The sequence below is a fragment of the Sinocyclocheilus anshuiensis genome, unplaced genomic scaffold, assembly GCF_001515605.1.
Source record: "Sinocyclocheilus anshuiensis isolate Anshui unplaced genomic scaffold, SAMN03320099.WGS_v1.1 scaffold838, whole genome shotgun sequence".
NCBI classification, from domain to species: Eukaryota; Metazoa; Chordata; class Actinopteri; order Cypriniformes; family Cyprinidae; genus Sinocyclocheilus; species Sinocyclocheilus anshuiensis.
This window is the reverse complement of record NW_015539915.1, coordinates 1,443,987-1,459,796: the sequence shown is the minus strand read 5'-3', so window position 1 is coordinate 1,459,796 and position 15,810 is coordinate 1,443,987. Positions and strand designations below refer to the sequence as shown.

The window sequence follows — 15,810 nt, the reverse complement described above, 5'->3', positions numbered from 1 at the left end:
CCTTAACCAGTGAAATTGACTGCACGGGGGGATTGGCGCTGAATATCGTGGTAAAGAAAGTTGCAGTTCAGGAGATAAACAGTTAATAAGATTATGCGATATGAGATCGTTCCGTAACTCCCCAACCGGACCTCACCGGACAATGGCAACTTTTTAGTTACACCCAGCGTCACTACCCCCTCCTACCCTGCGAATGTCGTGCCCGGGGATGCCCCCGTTGCTTGGAACAAAGCGATAGAGTAAAATCTTTCCCCTGCGCTGATGGCTCGTGGGTGATTCCCGTTTATATCATTAAGCAGAGGTTCAAACTCCAGTCTGAACACCACTGGCCACAAGCTTTGGGCTCTGCTCTCACGGAGAATATTTACTTGTATAGCATATTTTATTTTAGATCAACTAGAAACAATGATTAATTTATAAGTTTTTATTTTGAAATGTAAGACAATAACAATTGGCTGAAGCCAGAAAACTGTGTTATAAATTAATGTATTAAAAATTAGATTTTCAAACTCAAGTCAAAACAACTGCAAAACAACACTCTTTGCCAGTTTTGTCTTAATTGTTGAATTTCAATACCATGTTTTCTATTATAGTTCTGTGACTAAAACAAATATAAAAATGTTCTTATAAAAACAGTAACAAAGACATGAGGTTAATACAGAAGAGTGTATTCATTTTTAATTAATTTATTTATTGGTTTAAATGGTGTGTTTTTTGGTGTCAAACTTCTGTGAAAACAACAAGCATTAAAATGTTCTCACAAGGACCTGGAATAAGCCTACTGCATAACCACTAAATTATGGAATGATAATGATTTTTAATATTATTTTTCTTTTATTAATATATTTATTAATAGTAATAATATAATAATAACCACTATCACATATCTTGTTTACAATATTTCTTATTTAAATTCAAGTGAGCGTTATAAGTGTTTGTCTTTATATCTTTCAAAGACCTTGGTGCACAAATTGCTCTTGTTTTGTTCATTGTAAAAAACATTCCGGAGGGAAAACTAATTAATAATTAATCGTTTTATCCTTTACGTGTACTTTGTAGACTGTCCCTAGCTGGCCTAAGCGCTAGCTCGCTGCTGCTAGAGACTTTATGCGTGTACTTTGTAGACGGTCCCTAGCTGGCCTAAGCGCTAGCTCGCCGCTGCTAGAGGCTTTATGCGTTTCAACATATAGAAGACGATTAAAACAAATAAACTGCGATGTGTTTTCAGTTCTACGTTTTAATGCTTTTCAGATAAGCCATTTTGTATACAATTATACTCATCCACTAAGAATTTATTGAAGTTTTTCGCGGCTGAATATCTTCACGTCGAACGTCGAACCAACTTTATCTCGGTTGAGGACACCTGGACACCTGAGAACCTCTGAAGTAAAAACATTAAAATATATACATATTGCAATATACTGCAGCTTTTCGACCGTTTTATGATTTAGCTCATAAACAAAGTTGTTTAGAATTGGACGTTTTCATTTACATAAAACAAAAATAAATTCATTGCATCTTTCAGCAGGTTCAACTTTTTTGAACGCAAGCATGAAGAAATCCAATTGACAATTTCGACGGTCTGATAATGTGAAATGTAATAAAAATGCAAATTTTGAATTAATGGCATTGATAATAACTACTGTAGCCAGAGAGGACAAAGTCTCATCATCGAAGCAAAACAAATGAGTTGAGAAGTTAAACTTGTTGCTGTTAAACTAGTCAGACTCGCATACAGACATCGTCAGGCATGTCACGTTCAAATATACGCAGCTGTAAAAAACGATGTATCTCACCTGTTTAAAGGTCAGGATGAGAAGTTAAAATAAAGTGCATAACACAGGTGCGTGAAATCCAGCAGCCGCAGATTCGTTCTTCGGATGAAGTACGGAAGCGGAAATAGGACGCACTCCACGGCGGAAGTGGCGTGGAGGAGGTGACCTTACTGAAGAATTGTTAAATTGCAGGATTTTTGGTTTCATTTCAAGTTGATACATTTGAACGTTTTAGTAAGGATTTCCAGGCTTTGTTTGTAAAATGAGTTGGTTTTGAGTCATGGCTTTATAGAGTCGCTGGTTGAAGTAGTAGCTTTCTAACTAACGTTTCCTGAAAATAAAAGCAGTTGATGTGAGATCAGGAATGACAGAAGCACAGCAGGCTCGCGTGCAGAAGGCAGTGGAGGAGATGGTTCAGAGTCTGGAGAAAGAGCACATCCGTAAGATGCAGGTAAGCTTCATTTTTCATGTTCCTCCTAATACAGAAGTAACAGATCTAGATACTATCCAGTGCTGGGTATCTGTGATGAACACTGTTGCTCTTTGTATGTCAACATTAATTCACGAGTCTTTTACGCCACATCAGTTTACAACTAAACAGCTATTCATTTTTTTAATTACATAAATAATTTTATTTAGCTGGGATGTGTTAAATTGGTCAAAAGTGGCAGTAAAAACGGACAAAGTCTATTTTGAATAAATGCTGTTCTTTTGAACTTTCTGCCCATCAAAGAATCCTGGAATAAATGTAACAATGCTTCCACAAACACACAATAGCCATACTAATAATAATCAGAAATGTTTCTTGAGCAGCAGATCTGCATATTAGAATGATTTCTGAAGGATCACGTGACACTGAAGACTGGGGTAATGATGCTGAAGATTCAGCTTTTCCATCACTGGAATAAATTACATTTTTAAATATATTCAAATAGAAACATTATTTTAAATTGTAATAATAGTTCACAATATAGCCGTTTCATCAAATAAGCTCAGTCTTGGTGAGGTGAACATAAGACACTTCTTTCAAAAACAAAAAAATCTTACAGACCCCACACTGTAATGGCAGTCTATAATTGTTTTAATCACCATTTATATAATTTTAATATAGTTAATTTATACTATTTAATTTTATAATATCCAATGAATTGCTTAATTCATTTACATTTTTATTATTTTTAAATAGTAATTTTTTGTTACATGTAGTCTCTTAATATGAAGTCTTAAAACTGCCTGTAACTGTAATATTTAGACAAGAATTGGGAAAAAAAAGTTTTAAAATGTTTTGGCAAAGTTTAAATAATTGTATGTATAGCATGTTACACTATAGAACATTGCTGTCGATATTTGACATGTCAGGTCAGCTTCTGGTGATGTGCAGTAATCTGTTTTGTTCATTCTGTTTTTTTTTTTCTCTATTGATTTACTATATTGACTTAAGCCATAGTTTTTGCCCACTTATTAGTCAAAGGTTGATTAAGTAATGGCTTATGACGCTCTTTCGATCTTCAGGGCCGCATGTTCCGCTGCAGCGCAGAGTGTTGTGAGAATCCCGGCCACTCCATGAACCAGGTGCACCAGTGTATCGACCGCTGCCACACACCGCTGGCTAAAGCTCAAGGACTGGTCACCAGTGAACTCCAGCAGTTTCAGGTCAGTCGACTTCTGTCAGCCATCGTTCACTTTTAGTCTTATAGCTGGAATAATGTCATATAGACTAACCATTTATTCATCGACGACAGGATCGTCTCACGAGGTGTACAATGCACTGTAACGACAAGGCCAAGGATCTGTTTGACTCCGGGGCGAAGGAGCCTGCCGTGCGGGCGCTGATGGACAGCTGTGTGGGCAGCTGTGTGGACGAACACCTGAGCCTGCTGCCCAGCATGACTCGCAGACTGAAGGACAGCCTGAACTCAATAGCTCAGTGAAGCTCTGACTGTGGCTGAGGCTGTAGGAAATGATTCTTGTGGACTCGTGAGTTTACTGGATGGAGGATTGTGATTGCCGTCACCTGATTGTGGCTTGGTGAATGGCATGTGCTGATTTCTGTGTCCATATTGTTTGTGGTTTTTGTACAGACAATAAATGTGATCAAACCAACTTGCTGCCTGTTGAATGACAGAGGGAGGGAAACATTATGTAATCTAGCAAAACTATTAGGGTCAATCTCTTGACAACTGTCTAGAAATGTCCAGGACATTTCACCACTAAATAAATAAAAAAGAATATATACCTTATAATATATAAGAATATATTATTTTAAACGAATATATACCTGGCTTAACATATACCTAAAATAAATTTATATACAGGTGCATTTAAAAAAATTAGCATATCGTGAAAAAGTTCTTTTTGTAACTTATTTCAAAAAGTGAAACTTTCATATATTCTAGATTCATTACATGTAAAGTAAAACATTTCAAAAGTTTTTTTTTGTTTTAAAGATCAGTGTGCACTTTAAGCCCGTATTTATTATATAACTGTAACTTGAATATGTTTTGGTCAGCAGCTAAAATAATAAAAATTGTGCCTGTGTACATACATATAATATACATATTATATGTGTATTTGTGTATATAGAAAATCATCCTGTTCAAACAGGTTTTATTACTGATGTTTTTCACATTGCAGTTTGAAAAAGTGAACGCAATTTCTTCTGTCAGTGCTGTTTTAATGAACCTATTTATTTCATATGACGGTTTGGTCCAACAATATTTACATTTCACCAAAACCACATTGTGTATAAATAGTGAAAATTGTACTGCTTCATTGGACACCTGTGGAAGTCACTTAAAATGCCCTGTTGGTAAACCCAACACATGCCTGTTAACCCTTCACTGCTCCTACATCGGCATGCATTGACAAATAATGACAACATGTATCACATTAGCACCAATTTCAAACAAATACAACAGTACAAAACCAATGTTCAGTCTTTGTAAAACAAAAAATAGGAATGACTGACAAATTAATAACCAGCCTAACAAGTTTACATATAATACAACTTCCAAACAAACACAAAAAGAGTCAAATGAAGTTCACGACCAAGAGCACTTCCTCTTAGCTCTGATGCTGATATATAGCAAATTATTTAAAAAGCACCTGACTATTTACAAATTAAGCATACAAATAAAATGACTGCAATAATATACATGACGCTAACAAACTGTAAATCATAAGAAGGCTGGACTGGTGGCTGATGGAGGTTTTGTGGTGTGCCGTCATGACACACTGCGGGCACTGTTCTCCGGCTCCGGGGTGTCACCTCTCCTCTCACTGGACGGGGAAGTGTAGAGGAAGTTACAGCACACACACAGAGGAAAAGACAAGAGCCGGCTGTCCAGATTCATCACCACGTATTCCTGTGATCGTAACACAATGAAGTAGTTCAGTCAAGTCAAGCCTTGAAGTAACTGGAAATAAAATGATTTAATATTTAACATTAAGACAGAATACCTGGTCCTTTTCGAGGGTAACAAGCTGGTAGCCAGTTGACCGGCTGCAAACCACTTTTCCACTGTTATCAAATGAAGCAAGGCGCAATCTGAAAAAAGAAAAAAAAATGTAATTTAAAAATAATTTTAAATACCAAATTAAAAATAATGACTTAAAAATATATACGTAATATATTTATAAATATTATTTAATATACATTTTATCCAAGGCAAGAGACACTACAGTCAAAACTATTGTTTTTTCATGCATTGGTCAAATTTGAGATTTTAGGCTATTTTTTGCTTTCATAACATGTCTTCTTTCAGGCTAGCAGAGAGAAAACATACAAAATACACATTTGTTTCTTTTATTACATTTTATCCATTTGCAGCCGAAGGTTTTACTTATAATACATATCTTTAAAGACCATTTTCTCAATTTTTTTCCTCCACTGAGCCAGAAATATCCACTTCAGTAACACTTACACTCAACAAACTTTACGGTTTTATTCCTGTCTATATTCATATCATTTGTCCGAATATATCAATTTTTTTCCTAAAAATATGGTGGCAAATCATCTTTTTCTGGCAGTTGATAGGACTTTCTGATTTAAGAAGTGATTAAAATATATCAAAGTCACAGCTGTAAAAATCCTTCAACTCTAATATGTAAAGAAAGAAAGAAGGAAAGAAAGAAAGAATATTTTTTTACCTGGCTTTATCCTATGTTCAGATTTCTGTTCTTGAAATGTATGCAGTTTAGTGCATTTTAATTATATAATGCGCTTCTTTTGCATATTTAAACATAACAGTTCAACTACAATACAAAATGTAATTTCTTAATATACTGTGATTAACTGGGGAAGTATGGTGTTATCTGTTAATTAAATATTTTTATTATAAAGTAATAAAACATAAATTAATGAATAAATTAATGTATTAATTATTAAAATCATATAAAAATATTATTTTACAAATTAATAATATATCTTGTACTTGTATTACTAAGAAACATATATGTCCAATATATGTACAAAAAAAACTTTACTATTATGATTTATATTTTATACAGACTGTATGTTGTATTATAACCGTGATCCTCAAATCTGGCTCGCGAGATCCACTTTCCTGCAGAGTTTAGCTCCAACCCTATAATCAAACAAACCTACCTGTGATTTTCTAATGATCCTGAAGACATTGATTAGCAAACTCCGGTGTGTTTGATTAGGGTTAGAGATAAACATAACATAACATAACATAACATAACATATAATATAATATAATCCGAGGTGTAACAGCTCACCGGTACGCAAAGTGGCGTCGTGGCTGTAAGCTGACAGCGCCTCCACATGGCTGACTGAGGGTGTTTCTCTTAAAGATGATGAAACGATTCGTATAGGTAACCAGCAGGTCAAAGCCATAATTGAACCCTGTCCATCGCCAACAGTACTGTAGAGACAACAACAAATATATACATTCCATTCTTAACTAGCAAAAGACACAACAAATTTAAAGGGATAGTTCACCCAAAAATGAAAATTCTGTCATTAATTACTCACCCTCATGTCGTTCCAGACCTGTAAGACCTTCATTCATCTTCAGAACACAAATTAAGATATTTTTGATGAATTCTGAGAGCTCTCTGACCCCACCATAGACAGCAAGGATCTTTACACGATCAAGACTCAGAAACATAGTAAGGACATTGATAAAATAATTCATGTGACATCAGTGGTTCAACCGTAATTTTACGAAACTACGAGAATACTTTTTGTGTGCAAAGAAAACAAAAATAATGAATTTATTCAACAATTTGTCTCCTCCGCGTCACCCTATATCGCCATTTTGGAGAGTATCACATATGTAAATAACGTATGCACGCGGATACGTTGTTTACATTCAGATCAAAGTGTAGACAACATAAACAGCGTGTCCGTGTGCTAGGGCTGTGCAAAAAATCGAATGTGATTTTCATGCGAATCTCGTCAGTAAAGCCGCTTCTGGTGATTAGTAGTGAGTGCTGGAGATTTAATGCACATTACCCATTCGATTTTTTGCACAGCCCTTTCGCGTGCATACGTTATTTACATATGTGATACTCTCCAAAATGGCGCTATAGGGTGACGCGGAGGAGTTGAACGAATTGTTCAATAAAGTCATTATTTTTGTTTTCTTTGCGCACAAAAAGTATTCTCGTAGCTTTGTAAAATTATGGTTGAACCCCTGATGTCACATGAATTATTTTATCAATGTCCTTGCTACGTTTCTGAGTCTTGATCGTGTAAAGATCCTTGCTGTCTATGGGAGGGTCAGAGAGCTCTCGGAATTCAACAAAAATATCTTAATTTGTGTTCTGATGATGAACGAAGGTCTTACGGGTTTGGAACGACATGAGGGTGAGTAATTAATGACAGAATTTTCATTTTTTGGTGATCTATCCCTTTAATAGCAAGAATCCAACTCACATCTCCATCTTTGGTCAGTTTTCGGCCACAGCGCATGCTGTTCAGCTCAAACTCATCTTTATTGGCCTCTTGTGGTCTGTAACAATCATATTCACTTATTTGCAATTCACACCACATGTTTAATGTTTAGCAGTGACGATGTTTGGGCCGTTCTCTCACCCGTTATCGTTATCGTGTTCTGTCCTCAGCATAGCAAACCACTGCTGTTTGTACACGGCGCTCAGCCACTCTGATAACAACACAAGAGGAAGTTGAGTTCATATCCGCCCCACTAATCTCAGCCTCAGACAAAAATGGACCATCTGAGGACTATCTGATGCATACTGCACACAAAACCAGCTAAATCTTTCTCAGAAATCTTTAATCTGACTGGAGTCCGAGTGCACCAGGAAAGTCTCACCGGGGGGTAGGATGTTGTCCCGTTCCAGCATGCGGGCCGAGGCCAGGTCATTGATGATGTACTGCAGGCGGATGTGTCTGAAAACAGGGACGAATGGCATCCCGTCATCTGTATTCAGAAACGGCTCCTCTTCTCCAGCCTCTGTGTGTGAGTGTGGCAGTTAGAGGAAGGTTATATAAATGCACTTATGTATTTCTATGAGTGCAACGTACCACTTCTTCTTTTACACAGCCAGGCGTCTGCATCGAGCAGAAGTTGTTTGATAGGCCCATCCCAGGATGGATTAAGCTGTAAGAACATCCACTGAAAAAAAAAAAGTCAAAAGAGAGAGCAGTGATGTAGTTTCAGCGCACCACTAAAAACACCAAATTTAACCCTGTAAAACCAGGACATACTAAATAATAGAACATTGAACTATAAATACATAAAAAATATGTTTTGCATATAGTGCTGTCAAACGATGAATCTCATCCAAAATAAAAGATTTTGTTTACATAATATATGTATGTGTAATGTGCATATTTATTATGTATATATAAATACGCACACATACAGTATATATTTTGGAAATATTTACATGCATATACATTTATATTCTTATATTTTATATTATATATAAATATATTTAATATATAAACATAACATATTTTTCTTAAATATATACATGCATGTGTTTGTATTTATAGATACATAATAAATATGCACATTACACACACATATATTATGTAAACAAAAACGTTTATTTTGGATGCGATTAATCGCGATTAATCGTTTGACAGCACTATTTGCATAATATGTTATATTTGGCCAATTATAGTAATTGACAGAGCACAAAAAAAAGTGTATTTATCATTGCATTTACAATCTTTGAAACACTGTTCATTTTGTGGTTCATAAAGGAACCTTTACATTTTGCTCTGTGGTATTTAAAAATGCCAAAAAATTAGGTTATAAAACAAAATAAAAATATTATTACAATTTTGAAATATAAATGTATAATATCTATACTAATATATAAATAATATTATTATGGAAAATACATAAATAAATAGCAAAAACACTGTTACAGTCAAAACCAATAAAATGTTAATACTCAGAGCAGGTTGCACATATATAAAAATATCTGTTTGTATTGTAAAAATATATACATTCAATTAAACATTTCATTTAAAGATAGCATTTACATTTTAAGATATATATTTAGAATAGGAACCATACCCTTTAATCAATTAAATTAAATTAATTAAAATTTTTAATTTTAAAATACGTTTAAAAAAAATCCTTTTAATTTAATTAAAATTATGAAATGATTTGATAATAATTTTTATTGAGGTGGGCGTAATGCATCATAAAATCCATTACAAAGAAATAAATATACCTGAAATGTCTGTTATATAGTATTAATTACATTTTTTTATATTATTTTTCTAAAATGTATGAAATATTAAGTGTGAGTTGCTTGAATCCACTAAATATAAACTTTAAAATATAACTATATAAAAGTAATTCCTTTATCAAAATAATTAATATGGACTTTTAATTTATTAAATAAATGTATTGCATTTTACAATTTTTCTTAATATTATTTGATTAAATAAATGTAATATTAAATACATTAATTTAAATTCTTAAAATGCTTCCAAAAGATCACAGATTATCCATTAAGTGGCAATAAACATGAAGCAGATCATATACAAAATCTTTTAGATTGTGCCTGTAATATAAAATGCTATGATGATATATGATCAAGGTCACCTACCTTTTTCATTGCCGTGTAGACGTCCATTTCCACTTGCATTACGAACAGATCAGAAGACTGAATGAGCTGTTCCATCATTTCTGCCCTACACACATAGTAAAACAGACCAAACATAAGCACTAAAACCTTCAGATGAGGTCAGACACAGACTCATAGAGTAAGACTGTACCCGAGCTCCTTCATTAGGTCCACATTCTGATGCGTCATCAGGTTATTGAGGAGCCACTCTAAACACCTGCAATGCACAGAGAGCATGCAACATGTTTATTATGCTGCAGATGTGTCAGAGAATAACCAGACAGGAAATCAGACAAGACTACTGACTTCTTCATGACGGAGTCCAAGCCGTACATGGTGGCTGAGTTATAATAGCTGCACACGGTCTTCACATTCACATTCTCCTTCATGGTCTCTCCACACTGCTGGATCAGTCCATCCTGGGAAAGACAAAGAGCAGGTTATTAAAGGATGATGCTAGAAAGGTGATTACAGAGGTAATAACATTCATTAAAAAACAACTAGATTTTTCTATTTTCAACAAAAACGCGAGTGTAGCGGGTAAAAATGTAGTGGGTAGCTATCAGGGTGTTGCTATATGGTTGCTAAGGTTTTGCTAGGTGACTGATTTTGATTGGCTGTGTATTTGTTGTTTTTCATTCCAGAAGTTCAGATTTCTATTTACCCTTGCATTTGAACTGATCAAAACACAAAAACTTTTCATTTAAAATGTATAAAATGTTTAAATATTTAAATCTGCCATTTAACCTTTCTAAAGTTAAACGTATCATTTTTTTTTAAAAAGTATTATTTAACATTTACAATTATTTACAGCTACAAATTTAACTTTACTATAAGTTACTATTACTATATATTAATTATACACTATTTCACTCTTTAAAAAAAACGATTACATACAGTGAAAAAAAAAGTAATTTAAAGCAGTTTAACATAAGGCAGCAACATAACAAAACATGAAAAAAAAAAATTAAGGGGTATGAATACTTTCGTAAGGCACTGTACATACACTACTGTTCAAACATTTGGGAACGCTACGGTTTTTTTTGCTCGCCAAGGCTGTATTCATTTGTATGAAAAATACAGAAAAACAGTAATATTGTGAAATGTTATTACAATTTAAAATAACTGTTTTATATTTTAGTAGATTTTAAAATGTAATTTATTTCTATGATGCAAAGCTGAACTTTCAATTACTCTAGTCTTCAGTGTCACATGATCCTTCAGAAATCATTCTGATCGGATTTGCTGCTTATAAAACATTTATTATTATCAATGTTGAAAACATCATATTTTTGTGGAAACAGTGATTTTGCTTTTCAGGATTATTTGATGAAGAGTAAGTTCAAAAACAAAAACAGTATTTATTTGTAGCATTATAAATGCCTTTACTGCCACTTTTGTTGAAATAAAAATAAAAAATCTCCTGACCCAACTCTTTTGAATAGTTGTACTTTAACTGAAATTAAACAGTTATCATAATCAACAGGCAATAAAGGCAAAATATACAGATTTGTAATGTTTAACCCAACCATACTGATACGACTATGACTATCAAAAGTAATTCTTGACATTTCTAACCAGTTTGATCATTTTATGTAGCTAACAAGTTGACAAGAAGAATTCACAAACATTTTCTGGTTTGCAATCCATAAAAATACATGCACATGATCATAAAAAGGTAAGACATATTGTTGGCTCAAATGGGGAAAGGAAAAAGGCTATAGTTGCATTACAGAGTAATTGTATGTCTTTAAGGAATCAGATGGTAATGATGTTGTTTTTAACACTGGGCATACTCACCAACTGAAGCATACAAGCAGCAGCGAGAATATTAACAACTCGACTTGGTTTGATCAACACGTCATCCCTGTAGAGTGACCCAAAAACCACTTGCAGGGCTGCAGATGGAGAAGAAAACATGGTCAAGATATGAATGTTTGGTGTCAACAAAACACTTTTAACTTGTTTATTGAATCAAGGAGATGTTAGAAACATATTCTTAGAATTCTCACCCTCTGTGTCAATATTCTGGTCTGGGATCTCAAGCTCAATAACCATCATGTTAGACTCCTTCCAGGATCCACTGAACATGCTGGAGAAATAGCCAGACTGCAAAAGGAGAGGAAAAAACATTTAAATCAAAGCAAAATGAACGTCTTCAGTACTCTGTTATTAGGAGAACTGAACAGCTGGACCAACCTGACACAGGTAAATTTTATGCAGGTTCCACTCCTGCCCCAGGGCGCGGATCTGGATGTCACTGTTCTCCCCATTCAAAAATAGTGTCTGGTAGATGTACTTAGAGGTGCTTTTCAACTTTTTCCTGTCCACAGATATATGAAAAAAACAAAAAAAAAACATTAGACACATTTAATAAATACAACGCTATTAATGTGACAATGCAGGTGTCCCCCCCCGTCACAATTTAAGGATCATGTGACACTGAAGACTGGAGTAATGATGCTGAAAATTCAGCTTTACCATCACAGGAATAAATTACATTTGAAAATATATTCCAATTTGAATAATATTTCACAATATTACTGTTTTTACTAGGAGTGCAACAATATATATTGCATCACAATAATTCACCATACTAAAATGCAATAGTATGCATTGCAGATATTGGCAAAATCATCAAATATGGTAAACCCAGAAAGTCACATATTTGATCTTCTATGTTTATTAATTATTCTTAATGAATTAAAAAATAAAATATATCATTTAATAAAATACAATACTGAACTGAAATGTATATAATCAGGGACAGAGTGCAAGCATATGTCTCTAACATAATTCTGTATTTTTCGCAACACAAAAACATGAATATTTCTATTCTGTCACCAATGTCCTCTGCAAAGGGGAGAAAGAGTCCAAACCTGTTCAAGCCAATTACTGATGCCAAAAGAACAGTACTTTGTGTTAACTGTTTATCATGTCTAATAAGTAATAATATTTAAAAAAATCAATTTTGGTTGAAGTATTGCGAGAGCATTGTATTGTGAAATCAGTGTTGCGTATCATTGGCTGAATTGTGACATGAGTATTGTCAGACATGTATTGTTTTACTGTATTTTTGATCAATTATATGCAGCCTTGGTGAGCAAAAGAGTCTTCTTTCAAACATATTTAGAAAATCTGACCAACCCCAAACTTTTGAACGGTAAGGAAAGGAAAGGACGTGACGCGTGGCCAAGTATGGTGTCCCATACTCGGAATTTGTGCTCTGCATTTAACCCATCCAAGTGCACACACACAGCAGTGAGTAGTGAACACACACACACACACACCAGAAGCAGTTGGCAGCCAGTACAGAGTCTCAAACCAGCGACCTTCGGGTTACAAGTCCGACTCTCTAACCATTAGGCCTCCATGTGATGCATGTGTTCTCACCTGCGTGGCGTGTCCAGCTGACTGTCCTCGTCCTCGGGCTCGCTGTCGCACTCACAGTGCGAGCTGCGTTTCCTCTTCCTGCACTCACAGCTGTGTCTGTTCCCAGCGCACTGCCTCTCCACAGCCTCCTCTGGGCCCCGGGGTGACGCCTGGAAGTGGCTCCCGAGAGAACCCATAATTATTCAGCCTACAAAAACAGACACTACCCATTTAGTCATGTTACAAACACTGACGTGGCATGACAACTGTACAACCAGTGCATCTGTACTGGGTGCCACCTGCAGAAAGTCTAAAAATAGTACAACAAACTGAAGTCAGGTGACAGGTGGTGACAGCGATCAATTTCCAGTGCTTACTGTGCATTATCTAAAGTGAATTTAGCTAAATTAGTGTTACTGCACATTCCAATGGTTCCAATTAAGAAGCTTCAGGCTGATGGTTCAGTACAGAAACAGTGATGTTATGTTGTGAAGTGACTGTGGCTTGATGTCGATTTGTCTGTATCACCGTTATATTATCTTAACATCATGAACTTATTATTTTTGCATACGCTGTCGTTTGTTTGTTACAAAACACTAGCAACCATTCTCGCCTCTTGTAAACACTCACCACACGCTTCTACCTCTCAAAATACTGGACAAACCCTGGAATCTGCTCATCAACCGCTGTGCAAATGCATCATTAGGCGTATAATGAACGCATGTATTAGCTGTTAATAGCAGTACATCGAAATCGGCTGTAAAATGTGTAATAAATGAATCTGCAGTTTGAAACAAAAGCAGACTGGTAAATAACAAACAGAAGGGATGTGTCTCTCCTCACGCCACGGCTGTCTGTGATGTTCGCCGGGTGCTGCTGCCACCTAGAGTCGCGGAGATGCAACAAGCCTTCGGTTTTACTTAAAGCTGCAGTCCGTCACTTTTTTTTTTGGTTAAAAATTATCCGAAATAAATATTTGAGCAAGTACATAACCAGCCAGTGTTCAAAACTATCGCCCTACTTTAGCCCGATTCACAGCTTATAATAATGTTTTCTAATTTGAGTGGTACGGGTCGGTTTTCGCGGGAAATTCGAGCATGGCACTGCGTCATTAAATCACATCCCGGCTACTAGGCTATCGCATGTGAGGATGCTGCAGGTGGCGGATCGTTTATAGCCTTTTCTCACAGCAGCCGGAATAATTAAATGTATCGTTTCAATGGCGGATTGTAATCCAGAAAGGATTATGTGTTTATGAAACACATGTGAATTAAATTAAATTATATTCCAGTTTTAAATGTGTTTCTGATTACAGATAGCCTGGGATTACACAAGATTTGTATTTTAAAGACAACCAGTTCGAAAGGAGCATAATTTGCTTTTTGGGTTAAAAGAATTTCTTAATATGAAATTCGAATGGACAATTAGAGGTTAGACTGTTCAGAAATTGAAATCTACACGCTAATACACACTATAGGCAATGCTGATGTTGTTAACATTAATAATTTGAGCATAAAGTATAACAATCATAATTTGCATGGTTTGATCTGATATGAGCAAACCGATCTTTAGATTAAATAACCATTGGTAGCGCGATTTATTGTAATTATTTTTTTCCTCAGTTGGTCAGAACAAATGTGGCAGACTTGTTACTTACTTGTTCAGATGACCATATATGGTGAAAATGCTTATTTGGGTCATATTCCAAGACGTCGGCTAGAATCTGTGATTGCGAAGTACATTAAATATCCACACGGGTGCGGTGACTGACTGCCACACATACTCCTCAAAACATTAGATTCATCCGCGCTGGAGCCGTCAGCCGTGCCGACGCACAACCCACGCAAGGAAGATAATTCCGCAAACAGCTGCAGTTGCAGGTTTTCAAACAGAGATGGCGACAACGAGACAAAACATACGGACAGCAGCTTTAATGCAGGCTAAAAAAAAATGTTTTTATTTATTTATTTACTTTCCTGGTGTTATGAAAACATTTTCATACCAAAAGTTTTAATGTTGCTTGATGTCCACCAGTTCTGAGTAGTTTATTATTATGAAATTAAACAAATTGTTAAACAAATTTAACCATTAGAGAACGTTATTTGTAAATACTTATTACTATTTAACAATAAATAAATAAATAAAAAAAGATAAATCTCAGAAGTAAGACTGGATGACATAACATAGCACAATTATATCTCAATATTTTTCAGCATTTTGGCAATATTTGATATATAACTTATATTTATGTATTTGCTTTGAAATTGCTAAAAAAGGATGATTTTTGCCAAATCAGAACTACCTTCATTTCAAACAAACACACACACAAAAAAACTTAACTAAACTAAACTAAAACATGTTAATTTTCAGTAATATTTAATAAATCACTGCAGGGTTATTATAGTTAAAGGGGTCATATGATGTTGCTAAAAAGAACATTATTTTGTGTATTTGGTGTAATGAAATGTGTGTATGCAGTTTAAAGTTAAAAAAACACATTATTTTCCACATACTGTACATTATTGTTTCTCCTCTATGCCCCGCCTTTTTGAAACGCGTCGATTTTTACAAAGCTCATCGGTCT

General features: G+C 34.9%; 3 protein-coding genes across 4 annotated transcripts in view; 1 reads left to right on the top strand and 2 right to left on the bottom strand.

The window, feature by feature from the left end:
• LOC107686458 (prenylcysteine oxidase-like) overlaps positions 1 to 1,874 on the bottom strand; it is an 11,452-nt gene extending 9,578 nt beyond the window's left edge. The window contains exon 1 of the mRNA XM_016483471.1: positions 1,797 to 1,874. The gene's annotated coding sequence lies outside the window, so the exon portion shown is untranslated. The remainder of the gene's footprint in view (positions 1 to 1,796) is intronic.
• On the top strand, positions 1,861 to 3,874 carry LOC107686460 (protein FAM136A). Of its 2 annotated transcripts, XM_016483475.1 has the most exons (4): positions 1,861 to 1,936; positions 2,120 to 2,226; positions 3,288 to 3,428; positions 3,518 to 3,874. In XM_016483475.1, exons 2-4 carry the CDS (start codon positions 2,140 to 2,142, stop codon positions 3,704 to 3,706), a joined length of 417 nt encoding a protein of 138 aa, XP_016338961.1. In that variant the 5' UTR covers positions 1,861 to 1,936; positions 2,120 to 2,139; the 3' UTR covers positions 3,707 to 3,874. The 2 variants fall into 2 exon arrangements, with proteins under 2 accessions (XP_016338961.1, XP_016338960.1); XM_016483474.1 differs by having other exon boundaries at positions 1,931 to 2,226.
• A 439-nt stretch (positions 3,875 to 4,313) lies between these two features.
• Positions 4,314 to 14,107, bottom strand: LOC107686457 (germ cell-less protein-like 1). Its single transcript, XM_016483470.1, has 15 exons — positions 13,857 to 14,107; positions 13,248 to 13,434; positions 12,054 to 12,177; positions 11,867 to 11,963; positions 11,655 to 11,752; positions 10,161 to 10,273; positions 10,006 to 10,071; positions 9,837 to 9,921; positions 8,290 to 8,380; positions 8,078 to 8,218; positions 7,837 to 7,906; positions 7,678 to 7,753; positions 6,516 to 6,661; positions 5,235 to 5,322; positions 4,314 to 5,140 (listed from the first exon to the last, which is right to left on the bottom strand). The coding sequence occupies exons 2-15, from the start codon at positions 13,421 to 13,423 to the stop codon at positions 5,000 to 5,002; spliced, it is 1,512 nt and encodes a 503-aa protein (XP_016338956.1). The 5' UTR covers positions 13,424 to 13,434; positions 13,857 to 14,107; the 3' UTR covers positions 4,314 to 4,999.
• Between the last annotated feature and the right edge of the window lie 1,703 nt (positions 14,108 to 15,810).